The following is a 24802-nucleotide window of genomic DNA, read 5'->3' as shown; positions in this document are numbered from 1 at the left end:
AATGCTTATGGGGGAGGTGTTGCTGTAAATATTCAGAGCCATATCCCTGTAATGCATAGAGAAGATTTTACTTCAAGTGTTATTGAAGTGTTGTGGTTGCAGGTTCACTTGCCACATCTAAAGCCTTTTCTTTTGGGGTTATGCTATAGGCTACCAAGTGCGAACAGTCAGTATCTAAATAATGTGAAATGCTTGATAGTGTATGTGATGTAAACAGAGAGGTCTACTTTCTTGGGGACCTGAATATTGACTGGTTTTCATCAAGATGTCCGCTCAAGAGGAAGCTTCTTACTGTAACCAGTGCCTGTAATCTGGTTCAGGTTATTAATCAACCTACCAGGGTGTTTACAAACACTACAGGAACAAGATAATCCACATATATCGATCACATTTTTACTAATACTGTAGAACTTTGTTCTAAAGCTGTCTCCGTATCAATTGGATGCAGTGATCACAATATAGTGGCTATATCCAGGAAAGCCAAAGTTCCAACAGCTGGGCCTAAAATTGCGTATAAGAGATTATACAAAAGATTTTGCTGTGACTCATATGTGGATGATGTAAAACATATTTGTTGGTCTGATGTGATTACTAAGGAGCATCCAGACGCTGCACTTGATGAATCTATGAAATTGCTTCTTCCAATTATTGATAAACATGCACCTGTTAGGAAACTGACTGTTAGAACTGTTAAGGCTCTATGGATTGATGAGTAATTAAAAAACTGTATGGTTGAAAACAGTCAATATTCAGGTCGCCAAGAAAGGAGTGGCTAATAAGTCTGGCTGCACATCTGACTCGTTGACTTACTGCAAATTGAGAAAGTATGTGACTAAACACAACAAAAAGAAGAAGAAACTGTATTATGAAGCCAAGATCAATGATATAAAGAATGATGGAAAAAAAACTTTGGAGGACTTTAAATTACATTATGGGCAGAAAGACAATTTCAACTCCATCTTTCATCGAATCAGATGGCTTATTCATCACAAAACCATTTGATGTTGCCAATTATTTTAATGATTACTTCATTGGCAAAGTGGGCAAACTTACACAGGAAATGCCAACAATGAACAGTGAGCCATCGTATTCATGCATAAAAAAACAAATAATGAAAGAAAAGCATTGGAAGTTTGAATTTTGTAAAGTTAGTGTGGGAGAAGTGGAAAAAGTATTGTTATCGATCAATAATGACAAACGTCCTGGCATTGACAACTTAGATGGAAGGCTACTGAGGATGGTAGCTGACTCTACAGCCACTCTTACAGTGAGGGAAAAAAGTATTTGATCCCCTGCTGATTTTGTACGTTTGCCCACTGACAAAGACATGATCAGTCTATAATTTTTATGGTAGGTTTATTTGAACAGTGAGAGACAGAATAACAACAACAAAATCCAGAAAAACGCATGTCAAAAATGTTATAAATTGATTTGCATTTTAATGAGGGAAATAAGTATTTGACCCCTCTGCAAAACATGACTTAGTACTTGGTGGCAAAACCCTTGTTGGCAATCACAGAGGTCAGATGTTTCTTTTAGTTGGCCACCAGGTTTGCACACATCTCAGGAGGGATTTTGTCCCACTCCTCTTTGCAGATCTTCTCCAAGTCATTAAGGTTTCGAGGCTGACGTTTGGCAACTCGAACCTTCAGCTCCCTCCACAGATTTTCTATGGGATTAAGGTCTGGAGATGGCTAGGCCACTCCAGGACCTTAATGTGCTTCCTCTTGAGCCACTCCTTTGTTGCCTTGGCCGTGTGTTTTGGGTCAATGTCATGCTGGAATTCCCATCCACGACCCATTTTCAATGCCCTGGCTGAGGGAAGGAGGTTCTCACCCAAGATTTGATGGTACATGGCCCCGTCCATCGTCCCTTTGATGCGGTGAAGTTGTCCTGTCCCCTTAGCAGAAAAACACCCCCAAAGCATAATGTTTCCACCTCCATGTTTGACGGTGGGGATGGTGTTCTTGGGGTCATAGGCAGCATTCCTCCTCCTCCAAACACGGCGAGTTGAGTTGATGCCAAAGAGCTCGATTTTGGTCTCATCTGACCACAACACTTTCACCCAGTTCTCCTCTGAATCATTCAGATGTTCATTGGCAAACTTCAGACGGCCCTGTATATGTGCTTTCTTGAGCAGGGGGACCTTGCGGGCGCTGCAGGATTTCAGTCACTGTATCTGTCATATCTTTAATTTGAGCCTAGAGGAAAGTCTTTGTCCTCAGGCCTGGAGGGAAGCCAAAGTAATTCCGCTACCCAAGAATGGTAAAGCGGCCTTTACTGGTTCTAACAGCAGAGCTTGCTGCCAGCTCTTATCAAATTGTTGAAAAAAATTGTGTTTGACCAAATACAATGCTACTTCTCTGTAAACAAATTATCAACAGACTTTCAGCATGCTTATAGGGAAGGGCAATCAACATGACTGATGATTGGTTGAAATGAATTGATTATAAGTAGATTATGGGAGCTGTACTGTTATAATTCATTGCAGCCTTTGATATTATTGACCATAACCTGTTGTTGAAAAAAGGTATGTGTTATGGCATTTTAACCTCTGCCATATTGTGGATTCAAAGCTATCTATCTAATTGAACTCAAAGGGTTTTCTTTAATGGAGTAATGTAAAGTGTTGTGTACCACAGGGCAGCTCTCTAGGCCCTCTACTCTTTTCTATTTTTACCAATGACCTGCTACTGGCATTAAACAGAGCATTAGTGTCCATGTATGCTGATGATTCAACCATATACGCATCAGCAACCACACCTAATGAAGTCACTGAAAACCTTAACAAAGAGTTGCAGTCTGTTTTGGAATTGTTTGCCACTAATAAACTGGTCCTGAACATCTCTAAATCTAAGAGCATTGTATTTGGTACAAATACGTTCCCTAAGTTCTAGCTCTCAGCTGAATCTGGTAATGAATGGTATGGCTGTTGAACAAGTTGAGGAGACTAAATTACTTGGTGTTACCTTAAATTGTAAACTGTCATGGTCAAAACATATAGATTCAATGGTTGTAAAGATGGGGAGAGGTCTGTCCGTAATAAAGAGATGCTCTGCTTTTTTGACACCACACTCCAAAAAGCAAGTTCTGCAGGCTCTAGTTTTGTCTAATCTTGATTATTGTCCAGTCGTGTGGTCCAGTGCTGCAAGGACATACCTAGTTAAGCTGCAGCTGGCCCAAAACAGAGTGGGACATCTTGCTCTTCGTTGTAATCAGAGGGCTGATATAAATACTATGCATGCCAGTCTCTCTTGGCTAAGAGTTGAGGAGAGACTGACTGCATCACTTCTTCTTTTTATAAGAAACATTAATGTGTTCAAAATCCCAAATTGTTTGCATATTCAACGTACACACAGCTCTGACACACATACTTACCCCACCAGACATGCCACCAGGGGTCTTTTCACAGTCCCCAAATCCAGAACAAATTCAAGAAAGCGTACAGTATTATATAGAGCCATTATTGCATGGAACTCCGTTCCATCTCATAATGCTCAAATAAAAAGCAAGCCTGGTTTCAAAAAACAGATAAAGCAACACCTCACGGCACAACACCTCTCCCCTATTTGACCTAGATAGATTGTGTGTATGTATTGGTATGTAGGCTACGTTTGCCTTTAAAAAAAATTTATGTAGTTTTGTCCTTGAGCTGTTCTTGTCTATTAATGTTCTGTATTATGTCATGTTTCATGTTTTGTGTGGACCCCAGGAAGAGTAGCTGCTGTTTTTACAACAGCTAATTGAGATCCTAATAAAATACCAAATACCTGTATCATAAAATGTATTATATAAGTGAGTCTCAGGAATGGCTAATATATGATGTTATCTGATGTTAGTAATAACATGTCATTTAGCAGACACTTTTATCCAAAGCGACTTACAGTCATGCGTGCATAATTTTTTTTGTGTATGGGTGGTCCCAGGGATCGAACCCACTACCTTGGCGTTACAGGCGCCATGCTCTACCAGCTGAGCTACAGAGCAAGTCATTGATTTCATTAACCTTATTTCTATGGCTACATATATTAATATGGGCTATTTTCAGCCCTTTCCTGGGTAGCTTATCAGAGGTAGATATAATATGGAAAAGAGCAAACAAAGCAAGAGAAAACATTTACATTCAGCAGTCCATTAATCAATTGGTGTGTGTGTGTGTGTGTGTGCTGCAGGGTTGACGTTATGAACCCATAGGCTTGGCTCTCTCATCCCTTCCAGGCTTCTGGGAGGAAGGGTGGACAATGAGCCTGTCATAGCAGATATAAGCAATGTCCCCACGGGCCTGTGGTGGGTTTTCCAGTCCTGTGGGTGCTCTCCACCTCAATCTTCCTGTGGTCCATCTCCAATTTCTCAGAGATCATTTCCCTCACTTTGTCCTCAGACTCCATCCCAGTCTCATGTTGAGATTCTGCAATTCTGTCCACAACCATGTTATTCCGCCTTGATTGTCCCTCGAGATTTATCCGTCATTGTTATCAAGGATTCACACACAGAACTGATGTCCTCTCTCAATGACCTACAGATTGCTGTCATCTTGCCGTTCTGCTGTTTCAACTCATCGAGCTGACCCTGGGAGAACTGCAAGCTGTTCTTCAGGTCCTGGACCTCTCTGGTCAGGTCGTCCATTATTTAGTTAGTTGAATCCACCAGTATTTGAACAAAACACAAAGCTATTTTCTTGTTGTTGTAACAACTGCTTGTAGAACTCTTTTTTTAAATTTATTTAAAAGATCCTTCACCTGTGCTAGAGAGACACCACTGTCCTCAACGGTACTCCCGCCGGCTTTGGTCTTTGTCATGGTAGCGACGTAGGTTACGCTGTTACTCCTCGCAGTTCCAGACAGGGCAGGTCACAGGGAAGATTGAAGATAACAAACAGCAGGGATCTAGACAGCCACAAACCCAGGACAATCCACGATCCCAGCCACAATGGCTAACCGCGTCGCGGGCTGCGTTCAAGCCCTCAAGAATCCCCGCTAGCTTGATAGGCAGCTAGCTAGCAGTATGTAATTGTTGTATTATTTGTTCACTCAGGTTCCCTTTATCTAATATTAGGTTTTGGTTGAAGATTTGATAACATTCAGTATCAAAAATATGCAAAAATAGAGAAAATCAGAAAGGTGGCAAATACTTTTTCACAGCACTGTAAAATGACATGAGTGATTGCCTACATTATGTTTTTTACTCACCAAGAGCAAACTGCAGGATAGAGGCTGTGGTGGTGTTGAGAGGTACAGTGGTCTTGAGGAGAGAGGGTACATATATCACATGTTAGAGGATAAAGTCAGTGGGGCTTAATTCAACGTTTGCCTAAAAGCTGGGGAATGGGGCTACAGATATCTAATCACAATCTAATTCCTAGATTAAGGAATGCAAGGGCTTTCGTCAGTGTGTGTTTGTGTGTTCTGTGTGTTCTGTGTGTGTGTGTGTTCTGTGTGTGTGTGTTCTGTGTGGGGCATGCATCATTGTGTGTACTGCACTTGACTGAACTAGTGCCAGACAGCTGCATGAAACACTTGGAAGGCTGACAGACATACTCTGTAAAAGCTTATTATCAGAGTAAGCAAATAGAATCAGGACACACTAAACACAGCCGCTCGCTGTCTCTCATCTGGTGCAACATGGAAATAGTGGTTATTAACATGATTATTATCAGATACGTGGAAGCATTGTAGTGTCTTTGTGGTTCTGACATGATCTGATATGTTGTAGGTTGTAGGTTGTGGTATTATGTGGTTGTGGTTGTGTTCAATAATAGTGTCGTTTCGGTTCTACTATGGTTGTGATAAACTAGGTGGTTGAGGTCGTAGTGTGGTTGTAATTATGGCTAGAGGAGTGGTTGAGTTTGTGGTTGTATTGTGGTCATAGTTACCAGTTCTCTCTCTCCGAAGGGCTCACAGAAGATGACAGCTCTGCCATGCATCAGAACCCCACACTGCTCTCCTACATCACAGTTACTACACTCTGACCTGGGGTGGGGGGGGGGGGGGGGGGGGGGGGGGGGGGGGGGGGGGGGGGGGGGGGGGGGGGGGGGGGTACATTAGAAGATAATTTATGCAGGTTTAGATATGAATCCAAATGACTTACTGTAATTTTTTATAAGACATTTTTGTCTTCTTCAACTGCAGTGTGTGACAAAATTACACAAAACATGATGCTATAGTAGCCACTTTGTGACAACTGCTGATGTAAAAAGGACTTAAAAAATTACATTTGATTGATTGATTGATTAATTGATTGATGTAACCTACCAAATGCTGGGGTCTAGCTCTCCCTGCAGGTTGGAGTCAAAGTCATCACGCAGCACCGCATGGTTCCCATGGATCTCAGCTACACACAAAATACACAACAACAAGGGTTAGGAGATAAAACATGACAGAGAAGGGTCCAATTTTTAATAAGATCAAAGTTGTTGATGTTGGACTCCAATAATTTGGTATGACCACATTAGATTGAGTTGATAGCACATAAACATGCAAAAACAATTGCACTCACCAAGACTGGGTCTCAATGGCGATTCAGTAGGTGCTGAAAAAGAAAGAAGAAGATGCATCAGTAACCCTGCAGCTTGTTCCCCTACTCTGACAGCCATTGCCATCGGCCAGAGAGAGACCAGAGATAGTAGAGTATAGGCCAGTCAACATGTCCCTCCTGTCTCAGACAGTCTCATATGTGCTGGCATGTCACGACTTCTAATATAGTCAGAGTGATCAGAGTGTCATCTGTGATGTGTGCCAGGCCTAGCTATCAGCCCCTCTGTTTTGGACAAGAACCAAGAAGCAGGAGAGAGCATGTTAACACATCACATCACTGGGAAACAGCCAAACTGAGCAGCGACAAGATAGAGCACACTTCAATCCAATTCGAAGCAAAAATAACTTTGTGTGGCAGTGGCTCCAGTACTTGCTGTTCCAGTGCCTGCCCTCCCTGACTGTAGATAGTGGTGCTGGCTCTCCTGTCGAGGACCAGTACTGATGTTAATTATAATAATATAATATATATAATATGCCATTTAGCAGACGCTTTTATCCAAAGCGACTTACAGTCATGCGTGCATACATTTTTGTGTATGGGTGGTCCCGGGGATCGAACCCACTACCTTGGCGTTACAAGCGCCGTGCTCTACCAGCTGAGCTACAGAGGACCACAATTAAGTAATGAAGGTCCACTTGGACCTGATTAATAGTTCAACAACAATTAACACCCCTCCCTCCCCTGAGGCCCGTCCCTCTTAATCTGTTGCCAAGCCAACATGCCACTGAAAGCTCTTCCAGGAGTGCTCTGCGAGACAGGCAGATGGAGGAAGAGGAGCAGAGGGAGAGATTAGGATGATTTTGACTCAGTGAACCAAAGCAGAGCATGATGTTATACAGTACAATCTTTTGACATTTAGCAGACGCTCTTATCCAGAGCGACTTACACTTAGCGAGTGCATACATTTTTCATACTGGCCCCCCGTGGGAATCGAACCCACAACCCTGGCGTTGCAAGTGCCATGCTCTACCAACTGAGCTACAGGAGGCCTACAGGGTACAATGTGAGGGTACCCTGATACATTGGATTGATTAAAAGGGACTTTAAAATCCCCAAAACCATCAAAGCTCAATTCCCTTCACATTTTGACTTTTCCCAGAAAATTACAATAAAAAGGGGCACTTAATGATCAAAAGATCATTGCAGACATCTGAGTGGTTATTTTTGTTTTTCTGATATCCTGGGGTAAGATGTTTTACTGTACCTTTCGCTATTTCTGTCAGTACCCTTTATCAGTACTCTTTATCAGTACTCCTATGCACAATGGCATTGACCCCAATGAGTTAGGGAACCCTTCCTTTTCAGTCCTATTCAAGGTGGCGCTTTAAAATATAATTATTTTAAGCAGAAAAGAAGAGAAGGATAATCTTCAACTGTGTTTTCTATCTGGGATCAGCCTGCACCTCTGATAAAACCAAGCCTTTAGTCCAGATAAGATCCCCACTTCTCATCCCCAACTTCCATATAAGAAACTTCCAGGTGATTTCAATGGCTTTTAACTTTCCACAAATCATACACTGCTCCCTAAAGCTCCTCCAAGAAGGAGGGAGATCCCTCTTCCCCCAAAAACCCATCCATAAACAATGGAACCCAAACCAGGACTTGGAGGCTGGAGGGATTATTACTAAAATGTCTGACTATTAAAAACCAAACGAATTGTCTTTCCATAGTTCAAACCCCCCTGCTCTACTCCTTTCAAGCAGGCCTAATTTCTCCACATTGGATCCTAATACTGGGCTTTTTTAGCTAACTGGATTTGCCATTCAGCCATTCAAAGGGGGATTGGTTTGGTGGAACTTCAGATTAGTGCTGACTGTAAAGTAAAAGTTTGTGTAGTCTTGGCATTCTGTTTGACAGGGCAGAGAAGAGGAACTGTTTTGGTGCATGTGTGTCTGTGTGTGTGTGCGCGCATGTGTATGTGTATATGTACTGGTAGGCCCTGACATGGAGCTCCACGACCGGATATTTAGCTCTGTGGTGAAGCCCATTAAAAGCAGATCAAAGGGCCTCCCTCTCTGGCTCCTGCTGATTCAAAACATGTTTAGAGGGATCCATCAAACCCCAGCCCCCCTTACTCTCACGCTCCCTTCTCGCTAATCATTTGCATTTTAATCAAACATAATGAAGGGAAAATGTTGTAGTCTATATGTGTGCATTAATAATTTTGCAGTCTATCTGTGTGTACTAATCATCCCCCTCATTCCTAATTAACATATATCACTCCTCACCTCTCCACCTAATAGCTGATGTGTGGTGAGCGTTCTGGCCCAAAATGGTCGCCGTGCCTCATCCGGGTGGGTGCCGCACATTGGTGGTGGACAAGGTGAGTTTCCCCCTACTATGGTAAAGCGCTTTGAGTACCTAAGTTGGTAGAAAAACGCTATATAAATCCAATCAATTGATATACATACGTATTTAACCTACATATACACATAAGGAATACCCACAGCTCCTCTCTGTACATTGATGGACAGCATGAGGCCTTCTGTGACTTGCCCTCCTTCTCTCCTCTCCATTTCTACTGTCTCTAACAAGCACTCCCTCTTCAACACTTTCTAAAGTGGTGTCCTTCTGGCTGGAGAAAGGCCCAGAATGTTTAGGAGTTCACTAATCCCTTCCTCTCTCTCTCTCTCTCTCTCTCTCTCTCTCTCTCTCTCTCTCTCTCTCTCTCTCTCTCTCTCTCTCTCTCTCTCTCTCTCTCTCTCTCTCTCTCTCTCTCTCTCTCTCTCTCTCTCTCTCTCTCTCTCTCTCTCTCTCTCCCTCTCTCTCTCTCTCTCTCTCTCTCTCTCTCTCTCTCTCTCTCTCTCTGGTCTCTAACCCCCCTCCATAAGGAGCAGACAGTAGCCTCATTTCCCTCAGATTAATCCTCCTCTCACTTTCTTAAAGACTTCACTTACAGCCGCCTGTATTATGGGCTCATCTCTGCTAATGCCTGTATCTCCCCGGCTTACACACACACACACACACACACAGGTGCAGGAACAACATACACACATGAGCAAGACACACACACACGTACGCACACAGGCCAGAGATTACACTGGGTGCTACGTTTTCATTCAGCGCCAACCCTGTCTGCCTCACACATATACACACACACACTCGTAGGGATGGGAAAGGGGAGGGAGGATCTATACGCACTGCTCTATACACATCCCAAAATCAGAGGGGCTTGGATGAAAGAAACAGAGAAGGGGAGTAGGGGATAGGACGGTGCAGTGGGTGGAGAAACTAAATTAGAGTAAGCTTTGGGAGTCTCAGACATCTGGGCACCAAGAGCGCAGGGCACAAGTGATCTTAAATCAACTTCCCTTTTTCTCTCCATCTCCCAGCTCTAATCTTCTCTCCTCCTCCCTCTCTCCGTCCTTTTCTCTCCTTCACTCTCCATCCCTCTCTCTCTCCTTCACACTCCTCCTCCCTATCTCTCCTCTCTCTCTGTCCCTCTCTCTCTCATTCACACTGTCCTCCCTCCCTCTCTCTCCTTCTCTATCTCCCGCTCCCCTCCACTCTTTTCCTCCATCTCCCTCCCTCCCTCCCTCCCTCTCTCTGACTCACTCCACAGTGTTTGGGTATGCAAGGCTGAGCTGTATGTTTGAAGTTGAGTCATTGAGGTCTAATTGGCTGTTACAATTACTGACTCACCAGGACACAGGATGCAGGATGTTGTTTTCTGTGTGTGTGTGTGTGTGTGTGTGTGTGTATAAGTGTGTGCGTGAGAGAGGGAGTGTTTGTGTGTATCTGCGCATGTGTTTGCGCGTGCCTTTGCTCGTTCCTCCAGTAATGACGAAACAGACTCTCTCCAAGGTTAATAGTACTTCACTCCACTCAGAATCTTTATGTGGCCATAATTATGTTATTAAAAGACACAATACTTCATTTCCTAATTAATGGTGCAGATAAAAGAGGGAAGCAAAACACCAATGTAATTTGTTTGTTGATAGGCTGTCTGAGTTTTGTCTTTTGTCTTGAGATGTTTTGTGTCTAGGCATCTTTTGTATAAAGCTTTGTGCAATAGTCTGAACTTCCCTGTTTGCAAGAGTTTGTGATTGCATGCAAATTACTAAATTAGAATACTGTGTGAGTGGGTGTGTATCATCTCTGTGTATCTCTGGCTGAGAGTTGCTTCCTGTAGCACCTGTCTATGGTCACAAATCTCTGGTGAGACAGGGGCAGGCCAAGGAGGGTCAGTCCCTACAGCATCCATCACCATAACAACCTCCCTGCCACACTGAAATATATTATTATGGGGTGATGGTAGAGGAGGTGGGGGGATGTCACTAAAGCCACTTCAACATGATGACAGGAGAGGGTGGCGACAGGAAAATAAGAAGAAAGAAAGGAGGGAGGAGGAGAGAGAATGACCATCAGTAGAGGAGAGAGGAGAGAGCAAGAAAACAGAAGAGAGAGAGGTGACAAAGAGGCCCAGGAGAGGAGGAGAGAAGATCGCTAGAAGTGAGAGGGCAATGAGGGCGATGAGGGATGGCTGGGGGGTGTCAGTATGGGGGACGTTTGTTTGGTCACCCATCCCACCTGTCGTCTCCCTGTCCCCCTGCCAGTCGTGGCTGTGATCATCCATCCCTCAGGGAGCTGTGTCCTGCCCTACCTGGTCCTGAGTTATATGGTTCATTGATAATCCATCTGAGGCTCAGCCCTGCTCCCTCCCCTCTGCCAGGCTCCGCCAGGTCCATAAACAGCTGATTTATCCCCCTGGAGGAAATTAAAGGGACTGGCAGCACCAGGCAGGGAGCAGGGCTAGGAGCCAAGGCTGTCACCAGATAGGGAGGCCTGATGGACTGCCCACCTAGACAGCCTCCACCGACACACCAGCTCTACCTCAGGCACCCCTCCCTTCCTAAGTCCCTCACTCTCTGGCTTCCTCCTCAGCCACCAAGCACCCAGCCCGTCTTCACTCTCCTAAGCCCTCTCTCTGGTTCTCCACACTTGGACTAAACAGCTCTCTTTATGTCCACTCACTAAAAGAGACAGAGAAATAGTACTCCATTGGAAGCCCTGTCCCTCTGTCTGTCTTTTGTCATCCGTCATAGGCTCCCATTAGTCTTACCCTTTAAGCAGCAATCAGCAATAGAAACAATAACAAAATGTTTTCCTCACCCCTGTTTCGGTAAAAAGCTGAGGGATGGGGCTGGAGAAATGTAACCACTCTTAAAATCATAGACAGATCTATGGATGCAAGGACTGACCATCCATGATATCAAAATTATAGTTTTAACCATATTTTACAAACATTGGACTAAAACAATGATTTAGCTACTGTCGCCTACCATTGAACGTCTGACTGACGTGTCGTGATACCACCGCCTGACATATGTCTGCATCTTAAAAAATAGCATTGAGCTATATTATTAATCTGCAGGCTATTATAATACAGTAAGGCTCTCAACTGTAGGAAGGTCTACACAGCAAAAAAATGTTGGGTTATGTTCACAACCCAATTGTTGGGTTACAGCTATTGGGTGGTTTTGTTGGGTTATTTTATGCTTGTTGGGTTTAAGTCTATCTATCTATCTATCTATCTATCTATCTATCTATCTATCTATCTATCTATCTATCTATCTATCTATCTATCTATCTATCTATCTATCTATCTATCTATCTATCTATCTATCTATCTATCTATCTATCTATCTATCTATCTATCTATCTATCTATCTATCTATCTATCTATCTATCTATCTATCTATCTATCTATCTATCTATCTATCTATCTATCTATCTATCTATCTATCTATCTATCTATCTATCTATCTATCTATCTATCTATCTATCTATCTATCTATCTATCTATCTATCTATCTATCTATCTAATTATCTATATGTAAGCTTGAAACAATGTAGGGGAGGGGGGTGTTAGGGGAGGACATGAAGCTAGGATGAGCATCCGGGGTTATGTTAGGGACAGGGTCAGGGGACCCCAACCCTAAACCTAGCTTCATGTCTAAATCTCGGTTCCACCCTGAGCCTAGCTTCAACCACAACCCTAAACCTAACCCCTAATCCTATCCCCAAGAGCATAGGGACAGGGTTAGTGGCTAATAGTAATTCCTTGTCCTGTCATTACATACAGTTGAAGTCGGAAGTTTACGTACACCTTAGCCAAATACATTTAAACTCAGTTTTTCACAATTCCTGACATTTTATACTAGTAAAAATTCCCTGTCTTAGGTCAGTTAGGATCACCACTTTATTTTAAGAATGTGAAATGTCCGAATAATATTAGAGAGAATGATTTATTTCAGCTTTTATTTATTTCATCACATTCCCAGTGGGTCAGAAGTTTACATACACTCAGTTAGTATTTGGTAACATTGCCTTTAAATTGTTTAACTTGGGTCAAATGTTTCAGGTAGCCTTCGACAAGCTTCCCACAATAAGTTGGGTGAATTTTGGCCCATTCCTCCTGACAGAGCTGGTGTAACTGAGTCAGGTTTGCAGGCCTCCTTGCTCGCACACGCTTTTTCAGTTCTGCCCACAACTTTTCTATAGGATTGAGGTCAGGGCTTTGTCAGCCACTTTGCCACAACTTTGGAAGTATACTTGGGGTCATTGTCCATTTGGAAGACCCATTTGCGACCAAGCTTTAACTTCCTGACTGATGTCTTGAGATATTGCTTCAATATATCCACATAATTTTCCTTCCTTATGATGCCATCTATTGTGAAGTGCACCAGTCCCTCCTGCAGCAAAGCTGCATGATGCTGCCACCCCCATGCTTCACGGTTGGGATGGTGTTATTTTGCTTGCAAGCCTTCCCCTTTTTCCTCCAAACATAACGATGGTAATTATGGCCAAACAGTTCTATTTTTTTCATCAGACCAGAGGACATTTCTCCAAAAAGTACGATCTTTGTCCCCATGTGCAGTTGCAAACCGTAGTCTGGCTTTTTTATTGCGATTTTAGAGCAGTGGCTTCTTCCTTGCTGAGCGGCCTTTCAGGTTATGTCGATATAGGACTCGTTTTACTGTGAATATAGATACTTTTGTACCTGTTTCCTCCAGCATCTTCACAAGGTCCTTTGCTGTTGTTCTGGGATTGATTTGCACTTTTCGCACCAAAGTACGTTCATCTCTAGGAGACAGAACGCGTCTCCTTCCTGAGCGGATGACGGCTGCGTGGTCCCATGGTGTTTATACTTGCGTACTATTGTTTATACAGATGAACGTAGTACCTTCAGGTGTTTGGAAATTGCTCCCAAGTATGAACCAGACTTGTGGAGTTCTACAATTTTTTTTCTGAGGTCTTGGCTGATTTCTTTTGATTTTCCCATGATGTCAAGCAAAGAGGCACTGAGTTTGAAAGTAGGCCTTGAAATACATCCACAGTTACACCTCCAACTGACATAATTTAATGCCATGACATCATTTTCAGCTGTTTAAAGGCACAGTCAACTTAGTGTATGTAAACTTCTACCCACTGGAATTACAGTACAATACAGTGAATTATAAGTCTGTAAATAATTGTTGGAAAAATTACTTGTGTCAAAGTAGATGACCTAACCGACTTGCCAAAACTACAGTTTGTTAACAAGAAATTTGTGGAGTGGTTGAAAAACGAGTTTTAATGACTCCAACCTAAGTGTATGTAAACTTCCGACTGCAACTGTAACTTGAATTTATTAATGAATGGTAAATGAATAGGGTATATATTCCATATGTATAATTATGTAACCTGTTCTAATTTCATGTTCAAAATATCCATTTAGGTATTACAGGACCTTGACATTTTGTTCCCGGAGGTGAACCACTGGCTGTGATAGCGGAGAAGGCCCTCCTCTTCCCCAGAAAGGAGAAGAGGGCCAGCGACCTTCTCCCAGACCCCGAAGAAACCTTGACAACGGGTAAGACATAACGTGACCTGTAGAGGAGTTTCTCTTTCTTGTGCTGCTTTTGATCTAACTTCTAATTCTGATTTCAAATGTTGTTTTCACCCAGACGCACATGGTGATGTGGCCCTGAACGTGATTCCTGCTGCCCCATACAGAGTGGACAGCAAAACTATTCGCCCCACCTCAGAGAAGGCCAAGCGGGCCTTCATAGATGTGCAACCTGTAAGTGTTAAACAATAATTAAGTAATAAGGCCAATCAGCATCCGGGACCCAAACTACTCAATTTATAATAATACATATGTGACCTTATCTACAATGATGCCAAGCTGCAAATTCTACAGATGGAAGTTTGTCAATGAAGGCATTTAAAATAGTTGTCAACTTTTAAAACGTGATCACCTCCAATTTATGTGGTACATAAACAACAATCTAAAACAAAGTTCAACTCTGTTAGACATTTGACTGACTTTTTCAGGTTGGAACCAACATGGTGCAGTATCTGGACCAGTTGGCGAGAAGCCCTTTGTCCTGCAGCTGGGCGACAAACACCACTGCTCCCAGGCTTTCCTCATCTTCAACAGATCCTGCTCAAGACTGTGTATTCCTGCTTTAAACTTTGCATGTGTTCAATATAAAATACCCATGGGAGTCGGCCTCTGCTTGGGAGTTTCTCCAACATGTTGTGTATGCAGTGCCAGGAGGAAGTCCCTCCAACCATTGTCGGCCACTCAAAAAAGTTATATTCCAGTCGTTTTTTTGTTTCATTGTGGGAAAAATGTGCGGGAGGGAAAAATAATTGCTTTTGAATGGTACTGTAAGTCCATCCCACAGAAAACAGTATTGTACTGTATTTTTGCAGTGCCAAAAACCTTTTGACCACTAGTGGGTGCATTGTTTCTGGGTCAGTAACATACAGTATTTTTAGGCATGCCTTTTAAAGGCTATATTTGTTTCACCCATTACTGAGAGCTTAACTAGTATTGGACTGCTTTGTGGAGTCTCTTTGAATGCATTCCCAATGTCTCCATGGTGTGTGTTTATTATAAAGAAGGCCCTGTGTAGACTGCCTTCACATTCGTTTCGTAGTAGATAGTAATTTAACTGGTACGTGGAAGTAATGCCCCATCAATTTAAAATGTATAGGGGACAGATTTGAGTGGCAGAAATTAAATCATATTATTTAAATGCACAAAAATGAAATGTAATTTTTGCAAAGCACTGTCATTTGTCATTAGTATCTGAATATGTGACTTAAGAATGAGAAAGGGTTTTAAATATAAGAATTGATTTTTTTATTATTGTTATTAGGACTTTAAGTAATGAAAATAATAGTAAATAGTAAAGAAAATAAAAACAAATATTATCAATAGGTTATTATAAACCAGCCCGGCCTGCTCTGCTCTTGCTGATCAAAACAAGTTTGTGTGTGCTGCCTAACCAATGACTGTGCTGTGTAGGCCTACAGAGGCTTCTTTCTAGCCTATAGCCTATGTTCTGCTAATAAGAGAAGGAGGACCTGTGGTCAACTTTGATAGCTTGCTACTACTAAAAAACAATATGTTTCTTGCCCATGATGTGTTTATCAGCGTTATTGACCTCACAATAAGCCAGATTTGAGGAACTTACATTGTGGTGCTGAAACTTGAAGCAGCAGTAGCAGCAGCACATTCAATTGGAAACAGACAGCTCATGGTGTTGAAAGTAGGCAAATTCGTGTAGGCCTAGGCATAATTCATTTAAACCATCTTCATTTTAATTAGACTTTACTGACAACAAGAGGGCTTTGTATTGGAGACTATTTCTTCTTATTTAAGAGATAAGAGGTAGGCCTACCTGTTTGACAGACTAAATTAGGTTATATGCTGCTATATCTATAGATTTGTTTGTCAATTCCTCCACCCACCATGCACACTTTAAACAGCCTACCTCCGTGTCAGTGAATGGCTGTTACGTTGAAATTTGAATTGAAGGGTATGAGTGTGTATGCCATAGGCCTACCTTATATTAAAGGAACATTTCAAAATGTTCAACTTCATGTTTATCATCTCCAGCACCACCCCGACATCAACATATGCAAAATGGCGCATTTCTATGTTTTGAAGTAAAAAATACAGAGGAAGATATGTGTTTCCAATGACATCGTGTGATTTTAACCAGTTATGAGTAGGCATTGCCCTACCCCTTGTTAGTTTAAGATTTTGAAGAAAATAAAACTGATTTGATTATATAAGGTGTATATAATTTATAACAGGGCCTTGGTCTGTGATGCTTTATGCTAGAAACAAGCTGTAAAATACCCAGGAAAGACGTGACTCCGATGCATATGGGAATATCATTGTTTCATGTCTTTGACATTCAAAGGCTGAGCTACAACCTTTTATAGCCGAGGAGGCAAAAAAATTGACTTTGCTTGGGAAGTCATCTAATTCTGTCACTATCAATTGATTAAGCTATTCACTTTCTGTACAATAAAATATGTTTAAACCCAGACCGCTTTTAGGGAAACACTTGTGACCTTCTCTCATTGGGTTAATCCACGGAAGAAGAGTAGCCAGCAGTTAAAGCTTACATATTTCTGCGTTGGTAGGCCTCCATCTGGGGTGGAAAGGTAGGACTAACTTTTGAAAGTACCATGCTCAGATTCCTAATGACGTCTCAGATTTAATTATTAGCAAACAGGGAGTTTCATTGCAAACAAGACACACTGATTTGGCATTGGAGAAATATGCTAAGATGAACACATAGGCCTATCTCTCTGTCCATTCTTAGCCTGTAATTTCGGTAATTTGTGTGGTATTAAAAAATGTCCTGCTAATATGTACAATTATTTAGAATTGCATGACATGTTTATAAAAGGCAATTTTTTCATGGACCTGCAAATACGATGATAGATGAATGCAATGCTTTTACTATAAAGGAGATCTTACCACCCCAACTCTTGTCCATGGTGGTCTTTGAACCCACAACCTTCTGACCCGCAGGCCTGTGCGCTATCAGAATTCTTGCATTGCCATGTAATGCTTACAGCATGAAGAACAGTTTTTAAAACTGCAAATCTAAGGCTCTGGTCTGTCCAAGAAGTGAGGGTAAATGGTAGATGTGTTCTCTGCTATCCACTTTGTTTTAATTATTATTTTGGGTGTAGGGGAGGGTCACTTGTTTTTTCTTGAGCGATCAGGGAGGGTTTAGGTCAAATATAATTTTTTTTGAGAGAGGTCTGATTTTCTCCATGTAACCCTTATTATAAATAACGTTCACTCCCTAAGGGTAGCCTAAACTCCAGCAGATATTTCACTGTTCCCTTCTTGTAATTCACACATCTCTGCTGGCAACTCACCTATCTCTTCCCCCTCTCTCTAGCTCTTAACCCCACCACCAATGAGCAAATCCTTTAGCCTACATCTTAGAACCCCGCAGTGCTGCTCAGCGGAGGCACCATTCATTTTTCACTGGGGTAGCTTTGCCATTGGCCATTGCATAGGGGTAGAGGGATGATGTCCGCAGGCCCCGGCAGAGACCATTGCTGCGTGGTTGGCAATTTTTATGCTGGGCGGTCAGACAGACAACTTCGGGATGAAAATAATGTTTAGTCGAGCTGATTTTAAAAAGGCCTTAAATTCACCTTTGTCACATTATTCACATATAGGCCTAGGACTTGCTTGCTCAACTTCAATGTTCATTCATCCTCTCCCCAGATTGGGCCTTGGGTGTGTGTTTGTGTGTGTGTTGTCTGCCGAACGGAGGCTGCTTGTGCTCTGTGATGAATGGAGGCTGCCTGCACACTGTGACAGAGTGCAAGGCAAGCTGGTTAATAATAATAATACGTCTTTAATTAAATATATAATAAAAGCAATTAAACTTGTTTTCGTTAGAATGTGATTTTGTGGACTACAAGTTTATTTCACACTGCTCTACAAAAGCAACAAAGGCAAAAACATGTATTTTAATAGCCTGAAAGTGCATAGACCTATGCCTATAGGTTTGCTGCATGCAACGACCAATTTAACCTTTATTTTTATTCAACCAGGTTAATAGTGTTTTATTTAACCATGAATTTCACCTTTATTCAACCAGATCGGTCTAATTGAGATGAAAATTGAATAATAACTTATACAATAACTGTTTCTAATTAAAACAGATGGAGCAAAACATTTAATCTCATGCAAGCAACCTATAGCCTGCAGAAATAAAGGACAGGGTTGACTTTCGCTGCAAGCCGGCTACAAGCACACAACGGCTCTTGTTTCATTAAACCAGGGCTCTCCAACCCTGTTCCTGGAGAGCTACCCTCCTGTAGGTTTTAGATCAATTGATGCTTCTTTCCTCAAATAGGCTTAGGCCTATTCATTTTTTTAAATTGCTCAAAATAAGTTTTAAACTGTACAGCTGTTTATTGTCTATATACAGTGCCTTCAGAAAATATTAAAACCCCTTGACTATTTTCATGTTATTGTGTTACAGCCTGAATTTAAAATAGATTAAATAGAGATTGTTTGGTCACTGGCCTATGCACTGGCCCCACAATGTCAAAGTGGAACAATCTTTTTCGAAAAGTTTTACAAATTAATTAAAAATGAAAAGTGGAAATGTCTTGAGTCAATAAGTATTCAACCCCGTTTGTTATGGCAAGCCTAAATAAGTTAATGAGTAAGAATTTGTCTAACAAGTCACATAATAAGTTGCATGGACTCACTCTGTGTGCAATAATAGTGTTTAACATTCTTTTTTAATGACTACCTCATCTCTGTTCCCCACACAGCCTTCTTCACAACAATTGAACCTCTCTCCTTAAAGTTCTTGATGTTCCGATAAATGGTTGATTTAGGTGCAATCTTACTAGCAGCAATATCCTTGCCTGTGAAGGCCTTTTTTGGCAAAGAAATGATGACAGCACGTGTTTCCTTGCAGGTAACCATGGTTAACAGAGGAATAACAATGATTTCAAGCACCACCCTCCTTTTAAAGCTTCCAGTCTGTTATTCTAACTCAATCAGCATGACAGAGTGATCTCCAGCCTTGTCCTCGTCAACACTCTCACCTGTGTTAACGAGAGAATCACTGACATGATGTCAGCTGGTCCTTTTGTGGCTTGGCTGAAATGTACTGGAAATGTTTTTTTTTGGGATTAAGTTAATTTTCATGGCAAAGAGGGACTTTGCAATTAATTGCAATTCATCTGATCACTCTTCATAACATTCTGGAGTATATGCAAATTGCCATCATAAAAACTGAGGCAGCAGACTTTGTGAAAATTAATATTTGTGTCATTCTCAAACCTTTTGACCACGACTGTAACTCTCCACCCTAATACAACACAAGCTAATTCAGAAAGGAGTAACTAGTTATGATGAAGTCTTCCAGCCTCTGCTTGATGATATCAGACTGCTGGAGACACAAGGTGTTTCTTTGGAGTTTAACAGAGAAAGCAAGGTCTTTCTTGCCACCATTGCCACAATCTCCGCCGACAACCTCTCTTCCCATGATGTTGCTGGTTTATCAAAAAACTTCAGTTCAGGAAGGATCTGTCGCTTTTGCACAACAACCAAGGACGAGATCTTTTCGAAGTTTACAGAGGGGGAGTTCACCATGCGTGACTCAACAAATTACAGCTACCACATGCAGGCAGTCCAAGAAAACCCAGAAAATGCAAGAGTCTATGGGGTCAGAAGTCCACGCTGCTTTTCTGACATGACATATGCACCTTCACCCATTATGTATTTATTTCCCCCTGAGGTGATGCATGACTTCCTTGAGGGCATCATACCTGCTGTACTGAGGCTGGTGTTACAGGAGCTTGTGAAGACAAAACATATCACTGTGGTCCAGCTAAATTACGAGATTGATGACTTCCCCTATGGCAACTACGACAGATCATCCAGACCACCACCACTATCTGAGCATGTTCTGAGGAAGAATGGGCATCTAGCTGGGAGTGCATCTGAGAAATTCACCATCTTTAGATTGCTTCCCCAAATAATTGGGTCCCAAATAGTTACAGTGGGGAGAACAAGTATTTGATACACTTCCAATTTTGCAGGTTTTCCTACTTACAAAGCATGTAGAGGTCTGTAATTTTTAGCATAGGTACACTTCAACTGTGAGAGATGGAATCTAAAACAAAAATCCAGAAAATCACATTATATGATTTTTAAGTAATTAATTTGCATTTTATTGCATGACATAAGTATTTGATACGTCAGAAAAGCAGAACTTAATATTTGGTACAGAAACCTTTGTTTTCAATTACAGAGATCATACGTTTCCTGTAGGTCTTGACCAGGTTTGCACACACTGCAGCAGGGATTTTGGCCCACTCCTCCATACAGACCTTCTCCAGATCCTTCAGGTTTCGGGGCTGTCGCTGGGCAATACAGACTTTCAGCTCCCTCCAAAGATTTTCTATTGGGTTCAGGTCTGGAGACTGGCTAGGCCACTCCAGGACCTTGAGATGCTTCTTACGGAGCCACTCCTTAGTTGCCCTGACTGTGTGTTTTGCGTCGTTGTCATGCTGGAAGACCCAGCCACGACCCATCTTCAATGCTCTTACTGAGGGAAGGAGGTTGTTGGCCAAGATCTCGCGATACATGGCCCCATCCATCCTCCCCTCAATCCGGTGCAGTCGTCCAGTCCCCTTTGCAGAAAAGCATCCCCAAAGAATGATGTTTCCACCTCCATGCTTCACAGTTGGGATGGTGTTCTTGGGGTTGTACTCAACCTTCTTCTTCCTCCAAACACGGTGAGTGGAGTTTAGACCAAAAGCTCTATTTTTGTCTCATAAGACTACATGACCTTCTCCCATTCCTTCTCTGGATCATCCAGATGGTCATTGGCAAACTTCAGAAGGGCCTGGACATGTGCTGGCTTGAGCAGGGGGACCTTGCGTGCGCTGCAGGATTTTAATCCATGACGGTGTAGTGTGTTACTAATGGTTTTCTTTGAGACTGTGGTCCCAGCTCTCTTCAGGTCATTGACCAGGTCCTGCCGTGTAGTTCTGGGCTGATCTCTCACCTTCCTCATGATCATTGATGCCCCACGAGGTGAGATCTTGCATGGAGCCCCAGACTGAGGGTGATTGACCATCATCTTGAACTTCTTCCATTTTCTAATAATTGCGCCAACAGTTGTTGCCTTCTCACCAAGCTGCTTGCCTATTGTCCTGTAGCCCATCCCAGCCTTGTGCAAGTCTACACTTTTATCCCTGATGTCCTTACACAGCTCTCTGGTCTTGGCAATTGTGGAGAGGTTGGAGTCTGTTTGATTGAGTGTGTGGACAGGTGTCTTTTATACAGGTAACGAGTTCAAACAGGTGCAGTTAATACAGGTAATGAGTGGAGAACAGGAGGGCTTCTTAAAGAAAAACTAACAGGTCTGTGAGAGCCGGAATTCTTACTGGTTGGTAGGTGATCAAATACTCATGTCATGCAATAAAATGCAAATTAATTACTTAAAAATCATACAATGTGATTTTCTGGATTTTAGATTCCGTCTCTCACAGTTGAAGTGTACCTATGATAAAAATTACAGACCTCTACATGATTTGTAAGTAGGAAAACCTGCAAAATTGGCAGTGCATCAAATACTTGTTCTCCCCACTGTAGCTGTGATGCATAGGAAGTGTACCTGTTACTGAGAGACATTGGGAACATAATCATGGCACCTACCATGAAAAGGTATTTTGTACCATACCTGGAAGAGAAAATTATGGAGTTGCATGCTCTTTTTCAACAAATCTTCTCAAACAAGCAAACACCCAAGATGCACTTTCTGATCCATTACCCCCGACTGCTGATGGCATATGGACCACTTATCCATGTCGTGTATGCACTTTGATGCCACACATCAGTACTTCAAGAGAATTGCACGTCATCTGCAACTACAAAAACATTGCAAAGACACTGGCCAAAAGACACCAGATGAGACAATGCTGGGAGCAGTCAAAGAACACATGCTTAGGAAGCACAGTACCACTCTGCGCAGACACAAGAGACATCCCAATTCATGCCCTCCTGGTCTCTGTCACTTGTGATCTGTAGGCTAGATTTGGGGAGAATCTGAATCCAGACCATGTCATTAAAACGAAGTGCATCACTGTAGACAGCGTGTCATACCAAATTGGTGATTGTCTGGTGATTTGGATGGCGCACACTGAGGAGATTCCAGTGTTCTTCAAAGTAAACCACATATACGGCATATTGGGCAGCTGGTATTTTTGTGGAAAGCTCATGACTCCCTCTAGTTTCAACAGCCATGCACATTCCTGTGTGGTTGAGGACAGTCTCCAGTGGGCAGCCGTGGTGCCTGGGGAGGAACTGGCGTTCCATAGTCTGGACAGCTACCTTGATCCCGAGGGGAGACTCACAATCCCTCTCCGGTATTGGATTTGCAGGTGATTTTGTCTAAAATATGACTCCAATTGAGATGGAGTCTTGTGTCTTGTGTTTCAGCATTTAAACTGGTTGTGATCGCGTCATAGCTTTTGATATCCTGGTTCTTGTTTTTAAGAGGATGGGTCTTGGTCTATAGATTTGGCTCCAGTCTTGACTCCAATGCAATATATAATCCTGTAAAACAACTACTGCTATTAATATCTCATATCTAATAAAACGTTCTCAACTTTACTCAACAGACTACCACATCGATGGTGAGACACTCATGGGCTTGAACGACAGGATGATCGAACAGCTGTTTCCAGTCATGAAAACTCAAGTTCGATTTGCTAAATTAATTGGAATTTTAAAGAAGTATTTAACTGTGAGGTATTTATCAACTATTTTTAAATATAATAAGCTTTATATAATTGTTCCTTGTACAACAAAGCTATTCAACTTGTAATACCATAACAAGAATTCATACCTTGATTCTTTCTGTATAGATCTTACAATCTGCTTTGTATTTGTGACGACAGAACTAAACATGTGAACGTATATTCTACTATATCTCAGCTCTCTCCAACAAGACCAACCCACCACAAGTTGCTACCAGCCCCAACTACCAGCCAACAACCAACCAACAACCACCATCCACCAACCAACACAAAACTGTGGCCCACAATATTCACCCATCCTGAGTTCCCCACAGTCCTGCAGTGTGAACTCAACAAACAGAGTGAAGATTTCCACTCTCCCACTCATCGGTCCAAGTGGAGGAGCCAAATCATCCAAGTTTTATTTGATACCATGTGCACATATACCTGGTAAGTTTATAAATAAGCACATCATGTGAGTTTATTTGTGTGTGTACGTGTGTGCATAGTCATGGGATGTGTTTAGCTGTAATGGAACACTACATTGATTTACTATTTTCAAAGGTACCCTACAAGCAGACAATATACCGACGTCTGTACATCATTGGTGGCCAACTACCCATTTCTAAGGGGCCGTACAGGACAAGGATATGTGAGTGATATTTTTACTTTCTTTTTTTACACATTTCACAGTAATGTGTGGTCATTACTAATAACTAAATCTCCATTCTCCTTTACTAAGGAATCATGGCATGGGATGATTACAAATAAATTCAACTCTTGTCTGCAAAACAGAGGTTGCAATCATCAGAGCTAAGTTCACACAGAAAAGGAGTTCTGATGGGAATGCAGGACCAGCATCAAAGACAGCTAAGGTTTGTGGCTAACCTTACCCCTGCCCCTATTGTTTTTATTGTACATCATTATTCTATTTTTAAAAAATTGAAATGAAAAGCACTATACAAAGTAAATGTATTATTTATTATGGTCTGACATATTGCAATTTTGAAATGTGTTTTCTTTGGAAATAGTTTTGTAAATATTAATTCACATTTGTGGTGCCACTAAATAAACAATTAATTATTTAAATCAATATTGTCATTATTAATAAAATATTTTTTTAACAGGGAGTTAAAAAGATGAACCCCAAAAGGTTATTCGAATAACCTTTTTCAAGGGTTCTTTGAAGAACTTATAGGGGTTCCCACAAAAGGTTCTTCAAATAACCTTTTTCAAGGGTTCTTTGAATAACCTTTTTCAAGGATTCTTCAAAGAACTTATAGGGGTTCCCCCACAGTTTCAATTTGAAGAACCCCTAAAGGATACTCCAGGAACCTTTGCTTTTTAGAGTGTATGTTCTCCCTTCCTACCTCCCTCCTCCTGCTCCCTCCCTTTCCCTCTCTCTATCTCTCACTCCTCACCTCCTCCTCCTCCTCCTCCTCCTCCTCCTCCTCCTCCTCCTCCTCCTCCTCCTCACTGTATTAAACCCTTGGCTGCAGTGACAGCTGCTCTTTCTGACTCTTTCCTAATCTGTCCATTTGTTCTTCAACTTTCAGCCTGATCAGCCCTGATTTACCCTCTTACTCACTCCCTTTTCCTCCTTCTCTCTCCCTCCCTCTCCTTCACCCCTCTCTCTCCCTCCCCCTCTCTCTCTTTCTCCTGCCTACCCCCTATCTCTCCC

The 24802-nt window shown here is 42.0% G+C and overlaps 1 protein-coding gene across 1 annotated transcript in view; it reads right to left on the bottom strand.

The window, feature by feature from the left end:
- Window positions 1-5189: 5189 nt before the first annotated feature.
- LOC311116140 (reelin-like) overlaps window positions 5190-24802 on the bottom strand; it is a gene marked incomplete at both ends in the record, with an annotated part of 35060 nt that continues 15447 nt past the window's right edge. The window contains 4 exons of the mRNA XM_084191270.1: window positions 5190-5241; window positions 5873-5969; window positions 6252-6330; window positions 6496-6528. Of these exons, the coding sequence (XP_084047396.1) occupies window positions 5190-5241; window positions 5873-5969; window positions 6252-6330; window positions 6496-6528 (261 nt within the window). The remainder of the gene's footprint in view (window positions 5242-5872; window positions 5970-6251; window positions 6331-6495; window positions 6529-24802) is intronic.

The sequence above is a fragment of the Coregonus lavaretus genome (assembly GCF_964263955.1).
Source record: "Coregonus lavaretus genome assembly, contig: HAP1_SCAFFOLD_4536, whole genome shotgun sequence".
NCBI lineage: Eukaryota > Metazoa > Chordata > Actinopteri > Salmoniformes > Salmonidae > Coregonus > Coregonus lavaretus.
Note: the sequence above shows the minus strand (reverse complement) of the source record. Positions and strands in the feature narration are given on the sequence as shown.